This window comes from Eulemur rufifrons, chromosome 8 (assembly GCF_041146395.1).
Source record: "Eulemur rufifrons isolate Redbay chromosome 8, OSU_ERuf_1, whole genome shotgun sequence".
Taxonomy (NCBI): domain Eukaryota; kingdom Metazoa; phylum Chordata; class Mammalia; order Primates; family Lemuridae; genus Eulemur; species Eulemur rufifrons.
Window position 1 is genome coordinate 39,102,035 of NC_090990.1, and position 22,860 is coordinate 39,124,894.

The 22,860-nt window shown below is 57.6% G+C and overlaps 1 protein-coding gene across 2 annotated transcripts in view; it reads right to left on the bottom strand.

The window, feature by feature from the left end:
- Nucleotides 1-1,594: 1,594 nt before the first annotated feature.
- SLC1A7 (solute carrier family 1 member 7) overlaps nucleotides 1,595-22,860 on the bottom strand; it is a 46,385-nt gene continuing 25,119 nt past the window's right edge. Inside the window, exons 3-11 of one of the 2 annotated variants that reach the window (XM_069477949.1) lie at nucleotides 22,046-22,261; nucleotides 13,408-13,450; nucleotides 10,649-10,871; nucleotides 6,565-6,664; nucleotides 5,792-6,025; nucleotides 3,807-4,001; nucleotides 3,014-3,148; nucleotides 2,429-2,531; nucleotides 1,595-1,813 (exon numbers count right to left, since the gene is read on the bottom strand). In XM_069477949.1, the coding sequence (XP_069334050.1) occupies nucleotides 1,595-1,813; nucleotides 2,429-2,531; nucleotides 3,014-3,148; nucleotides 3,807-4,001; nucleotides 5,792-6,025; nucleotides 6,565-6,664; nucleotides 10,649-10,871; nucleotides 13,408-13,450; nucleotides 22,046-22,261 (1,468 nt within the window). Of the gene's footprint in view, nucleotides 1,814-2,428; nucleotides 2,532-3,013; nucleotides 3,149-3,806; nucleotides 4,002-5,791; nucleotides 6,026-6,564; nucleotides 6,665-10,648; nucleotides 10,872-13,407; nucleotides 13,451-16,021; nucleotides 16,157-22,045; nucleotides 22,262-22,860 lie in introns of those variants that run through there. The other variant, XM_069477950.1, reaches the window with a different exon arrangement.

Consider the following 22,860-nt stretch of genomic DNA (forward strand, 5'->3'; position numbering starts at 1 on the left):
GTCTCGTCTCAGGCATCGGTGCCTTCATGGGTGTCATGGTGCAAGATCCCTCCAGATCCCAGAGCTGTATCTTCTCCCCAAGGCACATCTAGAACAGGCTGTGTGGCCAGGGCCCTTCCGTGTGCCCTGCAGGCCTCCTGGAGGCACCCAGGGTGAGGAGAGTGAGGGAGACAGTCTGGAAACGTCCTTGGGCATGTCCCCTCTCTAAAGCAAAGCATTCACCACAGAGGGCCAGACTGGTGAAGGAAATTGGTTCCTTTTATGGGGACTGATCCCAGGGCCTGTCTGGAGAGCAGAGCCAGGCTTGGGGCACAGTGGTCTGTCCACGCTGGACAAGGCCCAGCCACGTTGTGGCTGTTGAGACAGGCTCCTGGGCAGGCTGGTTTGTATTCTGTCTTCTGCATGTGACAGCTCAGACAGGCCTGTCCCTGCTACAGCCACCAGGACAGGCTCATCTGCACTCTGGCTGCCCAGGCAGGCCTGTCCACACGCTGACAGCCTGGGCAGACCTGTCTACACTCCAGCTACACGGACAAGCCTGTTTGTGTTCTGGCCACCTGCACAGGCCTGTGCACATTCTGGCTGCCCAGGCAGGCCCACCTGCACTCTGACAGCTGTATTAGCCCCCGTGCTGGCCAGCGTGTGGTCTCTAAGCCCACAAAAAGTGAAAAACAAAATACCTTTATTTAGTTATCACTGAATTCGCAAACACAGAAAGGACCAGAAAGCCTGACTCCACTTTGCCACATGGGCCTCTGGGCAGTTCTGACACCAGGGCCTCATGGGCGGCTGGACCAGAGCATCCCAGGCTGAGCCTCCCCTGGGCCCTGGCTTGCCCATCTGTCCCATGGGAGGTTGGTCTGGGTGTGTCTAAGGGGCCTTCCAGCTGCAGCGAGGACATCTGTCTCCACACCCGATAAGCTTTGCAAGAGGCAAGTGGCAGGACAGGAGACAGGATGGACGGTGGCCCAGGGAAGGCAGCGGGTCTTGGCCCTGGGCTGGGTCCCCCTGGGGGAGATCTGTTTGGCTGAGGCCACCTGTTATGGGGTGGGGTGGGCCTGGACACAGCTGGGACAGAAACCAGGACGTTGTTACTATGTCTTCACACGTGGGAAGCGGTGGCGGCTGTGTGGGCTCGCAGAGGGGGTGGAGCCTCTCTTGGCATCTGGCCCCACAAACTGCCCTTGTCCTCCAGGAGGGAGAGGCCGGGGCTTGAAAGACTTGAGTCAGCGCCCTGGCCCTGACCTTACTTGTTCGAGACCCGTGGGCAAATGTTTTTAGCTGTCAGGGCCTCAATTCTGTCATCCAGAAAGTAGGGATGACCCCGCCTGCTGTCCTCACAGGCTCTCACGGGGAAAACTGTCACCGCTGGCGCTTGGGCTATGCCGTCCGTCACTCTCTGGCTGGGCTGCCCTGAGGCCGTTCCCCTCTCTGAGATCCTGTTTTCAGTCAAGTGGGGCTAAGTCCAGCCTCGCAAGGGTGGGAAGAACAGCCTGACCCCTGGCAGCCGCTCAGGAGAGTTGGAGAGTTGAGTTCCTGCCCCAGGCCTGTGTCGCTGCGGCCTCGCCTGCCCCCGAGGCCTGGTCCTGCAGGCTCAGACGTTGGTTTCGAGCTCACTGATCTCGATGGTGCAGTGCTCCAGACTGGTGGCTGCCGGCTCCTCGTCCTGCTCCACCTGTACGGGGACGTGGTGGGGGCAGGCGGGGCCCAGCGTCAGCTCCGAGGCCTCGGCCACGCTCTTCACACAGCCGTTCTGCTGGGTTGCCACGATCTCCTGGAGGCTCACTGGCTTGGTCTCGATGGGTGGCAGTTTCTGGAGAGGAGAAACAGGTATTGGTAGCAGCAGGAGGGACTGAGGTTAGACACTAAGGAGGACCGAGGGTCAGAGTGGAACAGAACAAGCTCAGGTCTGGGAACCACAAGATGGATTTCCCAACAGACATGCTGTGAGGCCTCCCTGGACTCCAGTTCCCAAGCTGTCCTGCCTCCTGCTGGGGCTGTCTTAGTAGAGGAGGGGACCCGACCCACGGGGTCCAGCGAGGGAATCGGTGGCTCTCATGCCTGAGCCTCAGCTTCCTCTGCGTGAAGTGGGGCAGCTTACGACACAGCGCTAGAGGCCACTCCACCCTCCACAGACCCACAGAACAGCGCCCTCCCTGCGCTACGGTGCGAGTTCCCCGAGGCCAGAGGATTTCATCATAGTTTGTGCCTCCTGTGTCTGTATCAGTGCTGGCCACCACAGGTGCTCAATAAATGGATGTTAGAGGAATCAGTACCCCCTGTAACAGATGAGGAGACTGAGGCCCAGAGACATGGAGGGACTGACTGAAGGCTGCCCAGCAGGTTGGTGGGAGGTCTGGTCCCTGCCCGCCCCTCCCGGCCCCACCAGGAGAGGGCCACCAGGCTGGGAGGCGGGTACTGCTCTCACCTCCGTGCCCGTGTCCCGAGCAAAGTCCTTCCGGCAGATGTGGGCCATGATCCCCGCGGCCAGCGCGTCACCCAGCACGTTAATCATGGTGCGGAAACGGTCCCTGGTGAGCCAAGGAGGGTGGTGAGCAGCGGGCACTTTGAGGGGAGCTGGAAGAGGGCAGTGCTCGACCCTGAGGGATGAGGCTGCTGCAGTGGCCGCCAGGCAGAGCCCGCAGCTGGGTGGCTCCCCGACCCCTCCCAAGCCCACTCCTTGGTGGCGCTGAAGCCGGCTGAGGCGGGGCTGGTCTCGTGGGCCTGTGGCTGTGGGTTGCACGGGGCCTTATGCTTAGAAGGGCCAGTCCTGGTTTAATGCTCTGATCTTTCTATCTTGAAATTCTTCATATTTTTTTAAACAAAAGGCTCCACATTTTCATTTTTGAACACTGGGCCCCACAGATTATGCAGCTAGGCCTGTGCTGATGAGTAGGGCCACCCCCACCGTGCTACACGTGGCGGCTCCCCAGCTACCCAGCCACGCCTGCTGCCCTCCAAGCCGGCCCCTCCCTGAGCACTGGGGCTGGAGCCGAGGCCAAAGTCCACTCACAGAGCCCAGTCCACAGCGATGATGAGGGTGATGTCGTCGGTGGGCAGTCCCACGGAGGTGAGCACGATGACCATGGTGACGAGTCCAGCCTGGGGGATGCCAGCTGCCCCGATGCTGGCCGCAGTGGCTGTGATGCTGCAGGAGGCGGTGGGGTGCACTGTCAGGGCCCCGGCTCCAAGGAGGAGGCCAGTATGCCAGGGCCTCTAGGACAGCCTCACGGGGTGGGGGTTGTTAGGACACCACCTCAGGGAGTTCTAGGGGGCACATCCCTGCTCACGTCCTGTGGCCGATTGGACCCCCTCTCCCCGGCCTCAGGAGGCCCTCCTGAGGAAGGCGTAGACACCTGTGTCTGGAGCTGTGCCTCCACAGGTTCCGGAACATGGTACCGTGAAGGAGCTCCCCAGATGGTCCATGGGCACAGCGCCGCCCCAGCCTCCCCAGGGTGGGACTGTGTGCTTGGCTGGCATGCGAGGCTTCCCTCAGCCTCTACCCGGCCCCAGTACCCTTCCCTCGGCTCCTGCCATGCCGGTGGCCTGTCCATGGTCCTCAGGCCTGCCCTGTGCCCGCCTGCACTGCCCTCCCCTTCCTGCCTGTCCCCAGGCTCAGAGCTTCCGGTTGTGGCCCTCTGTCCTCCCGCAGGCTGCAGGGCAGCCAAGGAAGGAGCCCTGTGCCCCGAGTCCCAGCCCCAGCACTGACTGGCCTCAGAGAACCCGTCACATCTGGGAGCTTGAGGATCCAGAAGGCTCCTCCGGCCCCCGCCCTGTCCCCATAGGGTGCGAGTGTCAGGGTGTACCTGATGGTGATGATCTGGCCGAAGTCCAGCTCGTAGTTGTTGACCTGGGCAATGAAGATGGCGGCCACAGCCTCGTAGAGCGCGGTGCCGTCCATGTTGATGGTGGCGCCCACGGGCAGCACAAAGCGTGCGATGCGCCGGTCGATGTGGTTGTTCTCCAGCAGGCACTTGAAGGTGATGGGCAGTGTGGCTGAGCTACGGGCAGAGGGGCCGGTGTCTGCACAGCACCCTCCTCCAGGGCGGTCAGGGAAGCGCACCCTGCCCCAGGCAGCCGGCCCACAGCAGGGGAGAGCAGGCGCCTGGCAGAGCGCGCACCAGCACACGCGGGCTGCTCACCCCGTGGAAAGAGAGGCCCCTGGAAGAGACCTATGTGCACCAGGCACTGTGCTGTGCTCTCCTGTGGGGCAGGGGGTTGAGTCCGTTTCCCAGATAAAGACACTGAGCCCAGAGGGGACCAAGGGCTGGCCCAATGTCACACTGCTCTGCCAAGAGCACAGGAAGTGGTGAATAGCAGGGGCTCTGGGCGGGCTGCCTGGGTTTAGATTCCAACCTCCTACCAAGTGGCCTGGCAAGTTCCTGAACCTTGTGCCTCAGCTTCTTTGTCCCAAACAGTACCTGGGTTGCAGAGCACAGGACAGTGTCTGCACACTGTGAGCACTCAGTCGCTATTATTGTCACTGTGTTTGTTTCAAGAGTTCCTAGTGGCAGCGCTGGCACTAAAACTCAGCCTGGGGTGGCCCCCGAGCCCTGTCTCTCCCCACAGGCCACTGCCCAGCAGCCCTAATGAGCCCCAGACGTGCTGGGCTGCGGCCGCGGTTCCTGCTGGCAGGAGGTGGCGGGGCTGCTGGCCCTGGCGGGGCTTGGCCCCTGGCATGGGAGCTGGCGCTGTTTGGGGCTTTGTCTTTCCCTTTTATGGCCTGGCCTCTGCCCTGGGTGGATGTTCCTGGACTGTGCCTTCTGGGGTTTTCTTCACTGTGGTCCTCTCGCTCCTCCTGAGCCCTGCGGGAGGTGCTCCTGCTGCCAAGGGTGGGGCCATACATCTGCCCGGGGGGCCTGCGGAGCATCTCAGAGATGGGGAAGCTGAGGCCCAGGGAAGAGAAGGCAGCAAGGGCTGGAGGGAAGAGCGAGGCCTTTGATGCCATAAAGACGTGGCTGGCTCGAGGCCCTGCACCCTCCTTAACGTGGAGCTTGGACACTCGCCGCGGGGAGCACCCTTTCTTCACAGGGTTGATGCTCTGTAACGGCTGCTGCCTTCCCGCCCTCTTGATCACCAGCCTGGCTCGCCCAGCTCTGAATCCCTGAGGTCTGCTGCGCTCACTGCAGCGTGGGATCCCAAGGCCAGAGCTGGCTGGTCTGGCCCCGACGGGCATCCTCACCCTTAGTGGATCACCTCAGTCCCCACAGCAACCCTGTGCTGGGGAAGCTACAGTCATCCTCAGTCTGTGCTGGGGAAGCTGGTGCCCAGGGAGGGTGTGACGGGCCAACAGTCACACGGGGAGTGAGTGATGGAGCCATGACTCAGATCCCTGCCGCCTAACAGCCCTGCCCGCCGCCCTGTAACAGGGCATCCTGCCGGGAGGTCCCAGCAGTCCCAGAACAGCAAGAACAGAGAGCAGCGCAGGCCTGACTCCACTAGGAGCACCATGTGGCGGCAAAAGGCACCAGCAGTTCACTGCTGATGAGATTTCCAACAGCTGCTGCAGCTCTCTCTGCCCCTGATGTGCAGAAGCGACCTCACTGGATCGAGTGCACCGAAGGGATGGCGGGCAGTCAGGGAGGGAAGGCCTCCAGAGGCGATTCGGGCTGGTGAGGCCTCACACGTGAAATCCCCATAGGTCCTGCCGCCATAGCAGCTCAACCACCCCCGTGTCTGTGGAGTGGGCCACGCTGGCACGCTCGGTGGCTCTGTGGCTGTGGGCAGATGACGCCCGGCAGGCAGACAGAGCCCAGCCCCTGTGGCCCGCCACCCTGCCCTGCCAGGGTACCTGGAGGAGGTGGCCAGCGCGATGAGCAGGGCCTGCAGGACGCCGCGGATGAAGACGATGGGGTTCTTCCTGGTGATGAAGAAGTAGAGCAGAGGCAGGATGAAGAGGCCGTGCAGCACCAGCCCGCACACCACGGTGACCGCGTAGAAGCCCAGCTTCTTGCCCACAGCCCTGGGGTCGTCCATCTCCAGGATCTTGCCGGCGATGAGGAACACGATGCCAAAGGGGAAGTACCTGGGGGTCGCAGGGCAGCGTGGGCTCAGGTGCCGGGCAGGCGGGGTCGCACCGGGCCTTAGCCTCTCTGGGCCCCCCGCCATGTCTCCGAGGAGTCACCCCAGCACAGTCCCAGCAAGGCCATGGCCTCCGAGGGTGACAGTGGGCGGACCTCCCTCTGCATTGCCCCGTCTGAACTCAACCAAGGAGTGGCAGCTTGTTCTCACCGCCTGTGTTTCCCTCCTCCAAAAACTGAGCCGAGGAGGCTCCATGTGATGGGGAAACTAAAGCCGAGAGAGCAGCAGAGCCAGGCTGAGCTCTTGGCTCTCCTCCAGGCCTGGCCGGAAGTGGCAGGCCCAGGGTTAGAGGGAGGCCTGGTCAGGGCTGGGGGATCCGTGGAAACACATGTAGCTCTGGACCTGGGCCTGGGGCTGAGCCTCACGTGCGGCTTTCTGCAGCGCCCCAGGAGAGCAGAGAGTGGGACCATGGCCGCCCTCCACCCACCCAGGACTGGAAGTAGGGGGTGGGGTGAGAGAGGACCCGGCCCCGACCAGACTTACCACACAGCCACCGCCACGATCTTCATCACTGACTCGTTGAGGCACTGGCAGAAGCTCACCAAGGGGGCCCCACTGTCACCCATGCGGCCCAGCATGATGCCTGCAGGGCAGGGACACACGAGCTTGTCATGGATGCACCAGGGGGACGCAGGCACACTCTTCCCCAAGTAGGGGCACCTGCGGATCTCAGCCTGGCTGACCTGGACCCGGGTTCCCCCTGCCAGCTCTGCTCCTCCCCAGACCCATTTGGATTTTTCTGGGGCATCCAAGGACTTAGCATTGGCCACCTCCCAACACCAGGGAGGCGTCGGGAAAGGAAGCTGGGTGGAGGGGACCAAAGAAAGCCCTGTTCGGAGCAGCTGCGCAGGGTGCTCACTCAGACGCAGGCACATGCGGAAATGCGCACCGAGAGGCACAGGCTCCGGCTGGTGTGGGCACACACCGACATGGACACAGACGGGTGCAGGCACACGCAGGCGCGGGCACACACAGACATGGGCACACACTGACATGGACACAGACGGGTGCAGGCACACGCAGGCGCAGGCACACACAGACATGGGCACACTGACATGGGCACACACCGACATGGACACAGACGGGTGCAGGCACACGCAGGCGCAGGCACACACAGAGATGGGCACACTGACTCGGGCACACACTGACATGGACGCAGACGGGTGCAGGCACACGCAGGCGCGGGCACACACAGACATGGGCACACACCGACATGGACACAGACGGGTGCAGGCACACGCAGGCGCAGGCACACACAGACATGGGCACACTGACATGGGCACACACTGACATGGACGCAGACGGGTGCAGGCACACGCAGGTGCGGGCACACACAGACATGGGCACACTGACATGGGCACACACCGACATGGACACAGACGGGTGCAGGCACACGCAGGCGCAGGCACACACAGACATGGGCACACTGACATGGACACAGACGGGCGCAGGCACACGCAGGCACAGGCACACACAGAGATGGGCACACTGACTCGGGCACACACTGACATGGACACAGACGGGTGCAGGCACACGCAGGCGCAGGCACACACAGACATGGGCACACTGACTCGGGCACACACTGACATGGACACAGACGGGTGCAGGCACACACAGACATGGGCACACTGACACGGGCACACACTGACATGGACACAGACGGGTGCAGGCACACGCAGGCGCAGGCACACACAGACATGGGCACACTGACTCGGGCACACACTGACATGGACACAGACGGGTGCAGGCACACGCAGGCACAGGCACACACAGACATGGGCACACTGACACAGGCACACACCGACATGGACACAGACGGGTGCAGGCACACACAGACATGGGCACACTGACACGGGCACATACTGACATGGACACAGACGGGTGCAGGCACACACAGACATGGGCACACTGACTCGGGCACACACTGACATGGACACAGACGGGTGCAGGCACACGCAGGCACAGGCACACACAGACATGGGCACACTGACACAGGCACACACCGACATGGACACAGACGGGTGCAGGCACACACAGACATGGGCACACTGACACGGGCACACACTGACATGGACACAGACGGGTGCAGGCACACACAGACATGGGCACACTGACACGGGCACATACTGACATGGACACAGACGGGTGCAGGCACACACAGACATGGGCACACTGACACGGGCACACACTGACATGGACACAGACGGGTGCAGGCACACACAGACATGGGCACACTGACACGGGCACATACTGACATGGACACAGACGGGTGCAGGCACACACAGACATGGGCACACTGACACAGGCACACACCGACATGGACACAGACGGGTGCAGGCACACACAGACATGGGCACACTGACACGGGCACACACTGACATGGACACAGACGGGTGCAGGCACACACAGACATGGGCACACTGACACGGGCACATACTGACATGGACACAGACGGGTGCAGGCACACACAGGCGCAGGCACACACAGACATGGGCACACTGACACGGGCACATACTGACATGGACACAGACGGGTGCAGGCACACACAGACATGGGCACACTGACACGGGCACATACTGACATGGACACAGACGGGTGCAGGCACACACAGACATGGGCACACTGACACGGGCACATACTGACATGGACACAGACGGGTGCAGGCACACACAGACATGGGCACACTGACACAGGCACACACCGACATGGACACAGACGGGTGCAGGCACACACAGACATGGGCACACTGACACGGGCACACACTGACATGGACACAGACGGGTGCAGGCACACACAGACATGGGCACACTGACACGGGCACATACTGACATGGACACAGACGGGTGCAGGCACACACAGGCGCAGGCACACACAGACATGGGCACACTGACACGGGCACACACTGACATGGACACAGAGAGGTGCAGGCACACACAGGCGCAGGCACACACAGACATGGGCACACTGACACGGGCACACACTGACATGGATGCAGGCGCAGGCACACACATGTCAGATGTGCTGAGGGGCACTTCCAAACACCATCTTGTCACACACCCGGGTCACTGAGGTCCTGGCCCCCTGCATGCCCGGCATTTTGGCCAAGATGCTAAGAGCTCCGTTACCCGTCATCATGCGCCCACCTCTCCTCCAGACTTCACTGAGTGCCTGCTCTGGCCCCTGCTGCGGGGGGACCTGGGTGGACGGAGAACAGGCTGGTGTGTCTCTGCCTGCGCGGGGCTGACGGCTGCTGTGCAGACCCCGAGCGATCAGACCACTGCAGTGGGGCCCGGTGTTTGTGGAGCAGCATGGGCAGTGGAGGTGTGGCCCCGGCACCTGCCCTGGGCAGGCGTTGCTGAGGGTGTGATGCTGTGGGGAGACCCCCGAAGGACGAGAAAGTGGAGGGGGGAGTGGCAAGAGCCGCAGGGCTGAGGGGAGCAGAGGGCCCTGGGAGGCAGCGTGTCCTGCGAGGACGATGACAGGCTGGGCCTGGTCACACAGGGGTTTGGCTGCTTTCCAAGTGCAGTGGACAGAGCACGGTCGGCTCAGTGACTCCTGAAAATGACACGCCAGAGGGGACGAGTGGAAGGTACAGGGACTCTAGGCAGCTTCCACAGAAACCAGGTGAGAGACAATGGTGGCCTTGACCCAGGATGGTGACGGCGGGCAGAGGGAAACGCGCCCGTTGGAGGGAGATTTCAGAGGCAGACCCAGCAGGATTTGGGGGGCGAGGTAGAAAGTCACCCCCAGATTTCTAGCACGAGCAACCCGGAGGTCAGTGAGGCTTTCCCCTGAGAACAAAACCCTGGGGAGACGTTGGGGAAGCAGGAGGTGACAGCCCCCCTGGGACCATGGGGGGTGCCAATGCTGATTTTAGAGTAAGACTCACAGTGTCCCCCGACATGGCCTAGAAACACAGGATCGGGCCAAATAGGCTAGATTGTTCTGGAAGGTTGGGAGCTGTCTCCAAGAAGGGGCTTTTTGCGTGTGTCGGGCTAGGGGGCGCTGCAGGCAGGGGAATACCCAAAGGTTTTGTGGGGTCTGAAGCTCATGTTGTTTGGGGGCTGCTTTAAGAAAAAGAACAGAAAATAAGGAACAGGCCTCGGATGGGGCCTGCGAGGGGCCTGGGTGGTGCTTTGTGGCCTCACAGTAAACCCCCTGGGGCTGGCTGGGCCCTGGGGATGCAGGGAAGGGCGGCAAAGGGAAGGTGTGTCCAGGAGGCCACCGTGGGCACAGATGGGTCCGAGAGGAGCCAGTGAGAAGCGGGGGTGGGTGGCAGGGATGAGGGCTTTGAATAAACAGTTTTTAGTTCTTTAGTTTTAGCTTTTAGTTCAATAGTTTTAGTTCTTTACTGTGAGCTGCCCCTCCCGCATTACCCCCAGGCCTCAGTGAAAGGTTCAGGAACTGGCAGCTGGGAGGGGGGACCCGAACTTCCGGGGAGCAGCACCTGCTCCGAGGGCGCTGGGGACTGGCCACCCTGCTGGAGAGGAAAGGAAAGATACTCAGATGATGGGATGGAGCACGGCGGGAGGGGCGGCTCCAGGGCGCTGCTGGGGGCTGCGCGTACCCATGGTGGCGGAGAAGATGACGATGCCCAGCACGTTCATGCCATCGCTGGTGCCGGGCTCCACCTTGTACACGACTTCGGGCGGCGGCGTTAGGTCCAGGGCAAAGTTCTGCACTCGAGAGCCGTTCTCCTCCTGGACCCCGTAGATGAGGGTCCGCCGAGGAGGGGTCTCCTCCTGTGCCACCTTGGGGGACTTGATGACCGGGGTGGTCTTGGTGCGGTACTAGTGGGCGACACCCCAGCCAGGAGGGAGTCAGGGCCAAGCGTGGTTATTAACATCATCAACAACAACAAAACATCCCGAAAGCACCTTTGCGTCCTCTCAAATCCTATCTGAGTGGCAATAACCCTGTGAGGTAGGCAGGGCTTAGCATCTGTTTTACTAAAAAGGAGCCGAGAGTCCCTCCTCCATCTCTGTGCCACCCGGCCACCCTCCCTCTGGCCCTTGTCCCTTCTCCTGTCTGCACACTGTCACCCCATCTGGGCCTCCTCTAGCCACCTGCCCATCCTCCATTCACGCACCTGTCTCCTCCCAACCACCCATTATCCATCTGCCTAATAGCCGCCAGCTGCCTTCCACCTTCCACCGGGTGGAAGCGCGGAGCTTCTCTTAAAGGCCTCCGCCTGCCCGGCCTTCTAGATGAGGTGAGGTCCAGCTGTGACGGACCAAGCTGTCTCCAGGGCATTCCTGAGCTTCTCCTCCACATTCCTCAGGTACTGGGAGCCCAAACTAGGGGGCCTCCTGTCCTCCCAAACATCACAGTATCAACAAGTTAAGCCTTCTAGGGAAAAGGAGGAACCACTCGGGAAATACATGGACCTAAGGTCTCTGTGCCTCATTTTCCTTATCTGTAAAATGGAATCCTAATATTAATAGTCTCTACCTCATTGGATTAAATGAGACATGTATATATAAAGTGCTTACAACAGCTCCTGGCACATGGTAAGCCATATGTAAGTATCACTGCTATCATCATCATCATCGTAATCCCAATATTGAACACTCTGTGCTGGTTGCTGGAGTTACAAAAATGAACCAGACATAATTTCTGCTCTGAGCCTTGGAGAAGGAGTGATTAACTCTGCCTGAAATTGTCAGCTTCACAAAGATGGGGACATTTGACTTGGGTCTTGAAGGATATGTAGGAGTTTGCCAAAAGAAAAAGGGCATTCCAAACAGATACGAAGTAGAGCAATATTCTCTCTTTCTCTCTCATACCTTCAGTAATTCCCCATCCCAAGTGGATTAAAATCCAAACCCCCTGGCCTCGCATTCAGGGCCCTTCACAATCTGGCTCATTTTATAGGTTATGACTCAAGATGTTAGAAGAGATGCAGTAATTTGCAGAAGCTTTCATAGCTTATTTTGAAGCCTCCTCTTCAATTCTCAGCCATCCCTTTGTGTCCCCAGGTCAACACAGCACAGAGAAGGGGTTCAGGGAATTCCTGCTGGATTGAGTCAACCAACTAGCCAACACTTTAGAACAGAAAAAAGAATTTGCAATTATTAGAAGTACAGACAAAAATTGATGTACAAGGATGTTTACCACAATGTCTAAAAAGGCAAAACTTTGGCCAGGCACAATGGCTCATGTCTATAGTCCCAGCACTTTGGGAGGCCAAGGCAGGAGGGCCGCTTGAGGCCAGGAGTTTGAGACCAGCCTACATAGCGAGACCCCCCCCATCTCTACAAAAAATTTAAAAATTAGCCAGGTGTTATGATGCACGCCTGTTGTCCCAACTACTTGGCAGGCTGAGGCAGGAAGATCACTTGAGGCCAAGAGTTTGAGGTTGCAGTGAGCTGTGATCACAGCACTATACTCCAGCCTGGGTGACAGAGTGAGAACCTGTCTCAAAAAACAACAACAACAACAAAAACACACACACACAAAAAAACCAGCAAAGTTTGAAAACATTCTAAAAGACCACTGAAAGGGGGAATGGGTAGATAAATTACAGTCCAGCCTTACAACAGGCTATTCCATCACTACTAAATATTTTACTTTTAAGAAACATTTAACAACCATGCAAAATGCTCATGATATAATGTATAATGGAAATGAAAAAAAAGCAAGACCCAAACTGTATATGCACTATGATCCTAATATTATTTTTTTAAAATATATTTAATGCAGAGAAAAAAAGACTAGAAGCATACCATCTGCTACCGATATTGCTAAGTATTGGAACTGGAGTGATTTTTATTTTCTACTTTATATTTTTTAGTGTTTTCCTAATTTTCTACAGTGAACATTATTACTATTCTTATTAGTGGGACAAAGGATTATTTTAAGAAGAAAGAGAAAATGGTCTTAGAAGCCGGACAGGCCTGGGTTTACCCACTAGCTTTGTCATTTACAGGGATAACCTTGGACAAGTCGTTTAATCCTTCTGAGCCTCAGTTTCCTCATCCAGGAAATGGGGCTGATCCTACTCAGTGCAGGGTCGCCGTGAGGATGAGGGAGAAGGTGTATGTGCACGTGAGCAGCGCGTGGAGCCAACAGCAGAGCAGACACTCAGCAGAGGTCGCCCTCCGGCCCTGTACCTTTTTCTTCATGAAAACTGAACCCGGGACAGGGGTGTGGCCATGGGAGGCCCTAAGGATCTAGATCACCCCCCCTCCCCCAGCATCCTTGCCCCAAGGAGAGAGGGAGACGGGCTGGGCAAACCTGTCACTTTCCAGCCAGGCCAGCTGTCCCTGCCTGCCTGCCCCTCCTGTCTGCCACCCCTTCCCCTCCCTTGCCCAGGGACCCACTCACCTGCTTGAATGTGGCTTCCACGAGGTTGGCTGGGAACATGTTCCTGGGAAGAGAGCCAGGAGTTAAAGAATTCCAGAGCCCAGGACAGCAGGGCCCTGAGGCTTGGGTCCTTGGGGTCATCTGAACACCTCCTTCGGCAGTCAAGGCCTCCCTCGAGCCAGCCCCCTCCCTCTGCAGTCTCACCTCTACACCCCGGACCCCCACCTCCGGCACTTACAGCGCCCTAGCTACGCCACATGACGCGTGTGTTTCAGCACCAGGCCTTTGTCCACGCTGCTCCCTCTGCCCGGAATGCCCTGCCTGCTTCCCTGTCTGGCTAACTCCTGCTCGAATCAATCACAGGTCAAGCACCACTTCCTCTGCCCGGCCCTCTCCGACTGCCCCAGGCAGGCCCGTGCTCCCTGTGTGTGCGGGTCACCTCCGCCCCACCAGGCTGCTGTGCGGTCACTGGCTGACCTGTCCACCTCCCCGAGATAGTGGCCTCCTTGAAGGTGAGACTTGGTTGTCTCCTACCTGGGGAGCCCAACAGAGGACCTGGTACATAAGAGGGATCACTATTCTTGTTAATATTTTATTATAAAGCTAAAGGTGGAGGGGTCTTATCCTACCCGATATGAAAACATACTGCAAAGATGTAACTGTCAAGACAGTGTGATACGGACCCAGATGTCAATGGCATCATCAATGGACAGAACCTGTAGCCCAGAAACAGAACCTAGAAATCTGAGGATTTCATATTTCATAAAAGTTGCTTTGCAAATCAGTGAGGAAAAGAGGGATTCGTTATGGAATACTGTACAGCTGACCAACTATTTGGAAAAATAAATGTTAGATCCTTATTTAACACCTTATGCCAAAATAAATTCCAGATGGTTTAAAGAAATAATTCTTTAGAAAATGAAGCCATAAAAAGCTAGAAGAAATCTAAGTTGATATTTTACCAGCTCTCAGAATATGAAAGGACGCTGTAAGAATAAAATGAGCAACAAATAATAGATTTTACTACATTAAAATTTAGAAATTCCTAAGTGCAACATGGCACCCTGTATTGGATTCTGGAGCAGAAAAAAAAGAACATTGGTGGGAAAACTGGTGGAATCCAAAGAAAGTCTGTAATTGAGTTAATAGTGCTGTACCGATTTAATGTCTTGGGTTTGGCAAATGTACCACAGTCACGTAAGATGCTAACATTAGGGGGAGCCGGGTGGAAAATGTATGGGTCTTCCTGTACCATCTGTAACTTTCTGTAAACCTAAAATTACACCAAAGTGAAAAGCTAAAAAAAGAAGATGTTCCCAAGACAGATTGTGATACAAATAAAATCATAAAGCAAAGGACAAACTGGGGGAACTACAGGACTAAGTGTTATCATCCTGAATCTATAAAGAGCTTCTACAAATCTGGTCCCTGCTTCTGTGTCCAGCGTCTGTCTCCTCTCCCCAGAGTGTCAGCTCCCTGCGGGGGGTGGAGACCTCTGCTTTGTTCCCTGCCGTGTTCCCAGCACCTGGGGGAGCGCCTGGCACACATGGGACACTCAGTGAATATTTGCTGCATAAACAAACAGACCACACAACACTAATACCCCAGTAGGAAAATGATGGAAAGATAGGGGAGACAATTCGCTTCACAAAAGAAGAAAGGTAAATGGCCAAAAAAGCTTTTTAAAAGGTATGCAGTGTCATCAATATAGTAAAGGTATTTTCATTTATCAGACTGACAAAGTATTTTTTTTAATGACAATACACAGTGCTGGGGAGGTTTGGTGAGGTGGGCACCCTCACAGACTTTCTCGGAAGCAATTTAGCAATTCATGTCGAGAGTCTGAAAAGCATTGATAACTGTGTCCTTACGATGCCTTTCCAGGAATTGATCCCAAATCTGAGATGCTGAGAGAGACGTGTGTTCGTGCACTCGCCCTTCCTGGGACAGGCGTGTGCCTCACACTCAGCTGCCTCCTCCACCTGCCTCACCCACCCCGCACTCTTGCTCTTGGCAAGTCTCTTTCAAGGCTCAGCTCACACATGCCCGGAGTTATAGATGTGGATATGAGTGTGCGGCATTTCTTAACTTTGCAACCCAGCAGCCGTTGGTGGAAGCAGAAACTGTCATTTTTTTCACTGCTGCTGACGTACAGGTTCACCGTAAGCATATGGCAGGAGGAAGAGGGATGAGAATGAGCTATCAAAGCAGAAAACTGGCAAGAATGGTCATGGCTGTGTTGTGATCCGCCCGTAATTTACCCTCCTCCTACTCATTTCAGCTTTGTCACAAAGGAGAGCAGCAGAGCTCTGGAGCTGGGATCTCAGAAGCTTAAACAAAACTTTTTTTCCCACGAATTATAAGCAGATTTCTGTCACCAGAATGGGAGCTGCCTGCAAGGACTCCTGACATCAAGCAGACCCGCAGCACCAGTGCCGAGGTTAGTGCTGGGAACGTGCCGGGGGGCGTTCCCCTGCCCTGGGCATCTAAATGGAACTTATACCTACTATGTACATTTCTTTACACTTTCTTTTAAAATTATAATAATTTAAACTGTGGGCTGTGACCGGGACGGCTAGTTGCCTACCTAGTCTCCATTCTCTCCTCCTTCCTTACAGACACCTGCCAGGTGGTGGGACCAGTAGGTCCTGCCATCAAACCCTGGTTCCACAGAGCTGTGAGTGGAAGTCACCGGGTGGTGCTTCCTGGAAAACTCTTGAAGAGGTGCAGAGGTCCCTTTGGTCCTGTCCTCCCATTTTCTTTCTTCTGCCTGGAACATGGACATAAAGGCTAGAACATGAGCATCTTTGCTGGACCACAAGACGGGCTGCAGATGAAAGGCCGGGTGCCAAGCGTGGCAGAGCACCCAGGCGGGCAGAGCATGGAGCCCCGGCACCGCCGCTGCCCACCTCCGGTCTGCCTATTCAGGGGAGAATGCAACCCTTCACCTTCCTTAGCCTCTGCCACTTCAGGTTTTTCTTAACCCGTAGCCAAAAGCAATTCCTGACTATGTGTGCTCATACTAACAATCAATGAACTCGTCCTGCAGATTTTAATTAAGTGTTACATTTTTTATTATTAAATGGGAAAAAGCACAACATTTTCTTTTGGGTTTGGACCCCCATAGGAAGCTTCCTGCTTGTCCACGAGGCCTGTGCTCCTGGTGGCAGCTACATAAAGCACAGGACGTGGCTGGAGACAGTAACACGGTTGCCTGCCAGATACCCACACACTCTGCCCGGGGCCTCCCGGCGTGTTTCTCGGGGCAGGGCCAGAATCCACCTCTCAGCTCTCCGCCTCGTCTACTATTCATAAGTTCTCACTGTGATGGTTCCAAACTCACCCCGAATCCCATGTCCCCAACCCAGGCCCCAAAGGTGGTGATTGTTCTTCTCAAGCCCAGCTCCTGGGAGCCTCGTCCAGTCCCGGAGAGGGTGACTGGGAGCCATAGACACAGCCAAGTCCTTACGTAATCTCTGTGGTGTTTTAATAAGATTGGAAAAAAAGAGAAGGGGCCAGCTCTGATTAGCGTCCGCCTGAGTTTTATTTTGTGTGTCTGCACTGTGGGCAGACGTCAGTGTTCCGGAGCCCCCACTTGGAGCCCTGGGAAATGAATTTGTGTCTTGACGGGTCATCCAGGGACATGGCATGTCGTGTTCCTCTGGATCATCTCTGAGGTGTGGACATGTATCTTTGCACCCGAGGTGTGTGGTGGGGCCTCGTGTCCCTGTGCAGTCAGCCCCCACGTTGCTCTGACTTTTCGTTTGCCACACCTGCCCGAGGACCTAGTTCCCTGCCCGGTCATCCGTGCTCTTGTCCAGCCACCAACACTTGCCAGGCACCTGCTCTGGGCCAGAGTGCGGGTAGGGAGGCTCCAGGTACCCTCACTGGCAGTGTCCCCATCTTCTGCACAGCCTCTCAGAGCATCAGGAGTGGCTGTCCAGTGTACCCTCTCATCTGTCTGTCCCGAGAGGGTGGACAGCCTGGTGCAGGGGCTTGTATTTGCTCCCTGCCTCTCAGCACGAAGTCTTTGCCCAGAGCACGTGCTTAGTAGGGGGGTGCTTAGTAGGGGGTGCTGAACAGAACAGAAGTGACTGCACCCCTCCCAGGTCATCCCACGTCTCCGGCCGTATCCTGCCCACCCCAGCCTGCTCCAACCCTCCTTCCCAAGTCCACCAGCTTCCCACTTCGAAAGCCTCACAGCCAAGCCCTCGACCTGGTCTTCATGGTCTGCTCCGCTCTGTCCTCCCAACCGCAGCTCCCAGAACCCAAAAGCTTCTGCTCATGCCCGGCAGGCTCCTCCCTGGCTCGTGTTTCAGAACCACAGAGCTAGAAGGAACCTTGACAATCCCTGGGGACACTGAGGGCTGCAGAGGGGAACTGGCCTGCCCAGGATCACTCAGTGACTGACTATTGGCAGCACGGAGATGAGACCACAGGTCTCCAAGGAGCTGGACCCTGGCCCAGGAAGCACGTGCTCTCTCCTGGCAGCCCCACTCTCTGACCAAGAAATGGTGACAGCGATGTCCAACCGCTGGCTTTGCAGAGCAGCTTGCCTCAGGGCTGAGAGCGGGGTGGGGGTGGGAGAGCCTCAAAGCAGAACGATCAATTTTCACCATGTGAAAAGCAATGGAGAGCAGGGAAGGCTCTGGAACATTTGACTCTGACACAGGTGTCCAATCCGGAGCCCGGCGGCCCCTGAGCAGGGGAGGCCGTGGTGAGGAGGGCGGCACCACCAAGTCCTTCCACCACGTGCAAAGCTGTTCTGAATCACAGGCTCCAAGAAAGGATGACTCACAGTCACCAAATCCTGAAACTAATGGAGCTTAGAAATGCGGCTTCCAGGACACCGGCTCTCCAGGTCTCCTCCTGCCCGCTGCTTGCTGGGCTGTGTGGGCTCTGTGCCACCTCCTGGGTGGCTGGGGACCTGCTCGTTCGGCACATTCTCCCTGGGCCATTCCAGCTCCCCCCGGGGCTTCAGACCCCAAGTCCGCTGATGAGCTGGTGCCACGTGTGCATTCGGCAACACGGAGCACCTGCTGTGTGCCAGCCCGTTCTAGGCTCCAGGGCACAGCAGGGAACAGATTTGGAAAGATCTAGCCCTCAGCGGGCATATTATATTCCACTGGAGGTGACAGAAAAAGAAATAAAGACACACGCAGGTGAGATAATGTTGGGTAGTGATAAAGGCTAATAGGAAAAGTGAAGCCAGAGAAGATAATAGAGTTACAGGCCGGGGGGCGGGGGGGGGGGACCCTCGGAGGAGGTGACCCCGAGGAATGAGCGGAGGAGCTGTGCCCTCTCTGCAGGAAGGGCCATCCAAAGAGGGGTGATGACACCCAGACGGTCAGAGTGGCAGGGCCAGCGTGGCATGTAGTGGGGGATCACGAAGGGCCCATGAGCCACATGCAGATTACGATCTTGTGGATCTTGTCGTGGGTTGTGAGCAGGTTTGGGGAGGGAGCTCTCTGGCTGCAGGGCGAGAACAGACCGCAGGAAGCCGAGAGAAAGCAGCGGCCAGGCTGGCACTGGAGCAGGCGGCGATGGCAGGAGTGGCAGAGGGGACAGAAGGGCCGTGGTTGGGGATATGGTTTTCAAGGTAGAGCTGACAGAATTTGCTGAGGAATCGGGTGCAGGACGGGAGTGAATGAGAGACAGCGGCCCGAGACGGCGGGCTGAGGAAAGCGCAGTTACGGGGAAAATCAAGAGTTCAGGGTGGATGTGTTAATTTTGAGATGCCTTAGACACATACAGTGAGAATCTGGAGCTCAGATGAGAGGTTTCCAGGCCAGAAAAACAACTGAGGAGCTCCAGAGTCCAGAAGCTGCCCCAAGCCCTGGCACAGGATGAAGAGTGGCCAGTCTGGTGAGTACGCACAGAGCAGCCCTGCTGGCTTCTTTCTGGTTCCAGACGCTACAGGTGAGAAACACGCAATAGGAGCAAACCCCCTAGCACTTTCTGTCACTGAGTTCAGCGCACACTTCAAAGGATAGAAGGGGCGCTGGAGATTTTCCTGGAGGAACGGAGGGAGTGGCGGATTGATTGCACTGATGCCCCGTTAGTGGGCTCCCTGTGCCTTGCAACACTGTGGTCCCCTCCCCCCCTGAGTCTGGGCTTGGCCACGTGACTCGCTTTGGCCAAGAGGATGTTAGTGAACTTGCCCAAAGCAAAGGCTTGAAAAAAACACTTGCATGTTTTTATTTCCTCTCTTTCTCCTCTACCTCCATCATAAGAAAATGCTGAGGCCAGCTCTCTTCTGGAATCCTGTCACCACCGAGAAATAAGTCCAGGCCTGCCTGCTGGGGTATATAAAGATCACTGGGAGCACAGCTGAGTCATCTCAGCCAAGATGACCCTAGACCAGGTGTTTCCCAGTTGAGCCACCAGCTGCCTGCAGACACATGTGTGAGCTCAGTCCCAGTCAGCAGAAACTTCCAGCTGACTTCTAGACTTGTGATTGTCCTTGTAAGCCTGTAAGTCATAGGCTGGTTTGTTACGCAGCAGTAACTAACTGATACAGAGAGTGAGAGTTTCTTTAGAGAGAGGGAGAGAGGCTGTGTGATGAGCATCTATCCCCATGCAGAGGAAAGGAATGCTTCATGCTTCCTCCTAACTTTAAGCCAAGAGAACTACTCAGAGGCCTTGGCCTGTGTCCCCTGGGACTTGAGGAATGTAGGGGCTGGTGCCTGACTCATGTCCAGCGGCCCTGGGAAAGGCCTGCACTTCCAGCAAGGATATGTATGCTTCCCATGGGCCAGATTTCGACCTTGCAGAAGGGCTGCTGCCCACGAGGTCACCTAGAGGGAGTTAGTCACCCATCAGAGGGGTTGGCCAGAGGTCAGGCCCGAGGAGGGTGATGTAGGCAGCCAGAGGGAACCGGGATCACCCGAGTCACTGGCTAGCAGGTGAGATACTGGAGACAGGAGGGCTGCAAAGAACCCATCGAAGTACCCCTGAGGAAGCACAACCAGGGAGCGCCTTCCCCAGCTCCCCCGACCCCTGCTCTCGTAGGCCCTTCCTGGCCCACCCCTCGCCTCTCCCAGCAGGGAGCAGGTGGAGCAAGAAGGAGAAGCAAGCTCCCCACGGCCCCCTTCCCACTGCAGCGTTCCACGTCCAAGTCGCATCCAAAAGGCTAGGGCGGGGTTTGTTTTAAATCGGATGAGTGTGCAGTTTTAATGTCAGACAGGACTGGACTTACATCTGCACCTGACTAGAAAGTGAGTGGGCCTACGGGAGCCCACAGAGCCAGTCTGAGGGGGAGCCCCTTTGCCCCAGGGTCACACCCAACATGTCTACTTGGCGGCTTCCACACCTCCTTCTCCACTGGCCAACCAGCAGCTCACATGTCCCCCAGCACCTGCTCTGAGGCCATCCTGTGGCTTGGTGACCACACCACTGTCCACTTGGATGCTCAGGCCAGAAACCTGCATGTCGGGCGGTCAGCACCCACCTCCTCCACCCTCCCCTGCATCTCACCCGCCTCCTGCCAGTGTGCCCTCCAGGGTACCCCCTGGCCCCGGCCCTGGCTACCACCCTGGTCCCAGGTCCCCGCTCTGCCTTCACCACCTCTTATCCACAGCCACTCTGGTGGCCAGAGTGAGCCTTCTGCTTTGGATCATGCCATTCCTCTATTTAAAACACATTTCTTGTGGCCTTTAGAACCAAAGTTTTGGCCTGGTTCTCAATGCCCTTCATGGTCTGGCCCCGACCGAATTCTCCATCATCGATTTCCACTCGCCTCCTCTCACCCCTTCGTGCCTCTCACCCCTTCGTGCCTCTCACCCCTTCGTGCCTCTCACCCCTTCATGCCGTCACGCGGGATGAACCGTGACTCCTCCGCACCACGCCCTGTGCAGAGCTCCTGCCTTCCCCGGGCCTGTCCTCCCTGCCTCCCTCCACTCAGCCGTCCCTCGGACTACAGCAGTGGCTTTGCTGCTCTGCCGCCCTTGACCTCGCCCCCACCCACAGCCTCTGCCTCCCCACAGTCTCGGCTGCTGGTGGTCCTGCTCTCCTGTGAGACTCTGACTGCTCCTCCCGTGCGAGGGCCTGGCACAGCGCGGGCACTGCAGAGGGGGTGGATGTCTGAAGGAGAGGAGGGGCGGCCTGGAGGGAGACTCGGGAAGGGGAGTCCCAGGTGGCTCTGTTGCTGGGTCTGCAGCACTTTCCTGGGGGGCAGGACTCACGATGGAGAGGTGTGGTCAGCAGGGCTGACGTGGCTAAGGTGTGGCTCCCCAGGGCAAGAGCACTGTCCTTGGAGTCAGACAGGAGGGGGTTGATCCTGGCTCCACCACCTACCTACTGGATGACCTTGGAAAAGTCATGTCACCTCTTTGAGCCCCGTTTTCTCATGTGTAAAAAGGGGACCAATGATGAAAGGGGGGACCCATAGCTGCTGGCCCCCCGCCTCACAGGCTGGGTGTGCACAAGCAGCTGCCCTCGAGGTGCCCCCAGCCTGGGGCAGAGGATGCAGTGTGAGCCGAGCGGGAAGCCCAGGGGCTACAGGAGCAGACAGGTGCAGCCCCCCTCCACGTGGCGATCGTGGCCCCTGCACCCCTCTGTGTGCGGCTCTGTGGGCTCCTGGCAGGGCAGGGCTGGGCCTGTGGAGCCTGTGCCCCAGCTGGGCAGGGCCTCCCCAAGCAGCAGGCTGGTGATGGGTTACCTGATGAGGTCCAGCAGGGCGTCGGCAGAGCTCATGATGGGCTTCCCACTCTGCTCCGTGGTCTCCTTCTGAGCTGCACCGCCCGGGTGGATGATGGAGACCATGATTATGCCCACGATGACAGCCACGAAGGTGGTCCACAGGTAGTACGCCACGGTGAGGATGCCCAGGCGGCTGGAGGTCTTGGCATCCAGGGAGGCGAGGCCAGACATCAAGCTGGGACATCAAGGTGGGTCAGCACCTGCGGGTGGGGGAGGCCCGAGCCTGGCCAGGCACCAGGCCTGCCCACTCTGGGCCCCTCCAGCCGTGCCCGCACCCTCGCAGTGCCCCAGGGAGTCCCTTCTCCCAGTAACCCAGTCCTGCGGCTCCTGCCAGCCTCTCTGCTCTGCCCTCTCCCCCACGCCCAGGATCACAGGCTGAGCGTGTTCACACCTCGAGGCCTTGGCCTGTGCTGCCTGACTCCTACTCCCAGGCAAGACCTAGCTCAGCATCACCTCTCTGGTCTACCCGCCTCTCCTGCAGAGTTAGGAGCCCATTCTGGGGCTCTCCCAGCCCCCGGCCACCTCTGTCATGACCCTGGTTGTCGCTGACTGTTTACTCATCTGCCTCTCTCACCAGACTGAGGCCCCTGAGAGGAGGGACAGGACTGACTTCCCTGTGGGTCCCCAGAGCCCAGAAGGAGCTGGCACTGAGCTCATGCAGGTTTCCCGAAGGCACTGAGTGAGCGCTGGGCTGGCCTTGGTGACCCGGGTCCCAGCTCCAGGTCTGCCAGCTGGCTACGTGACCTCAGGCAAGCAAGTCACTCCCCCCTCTTT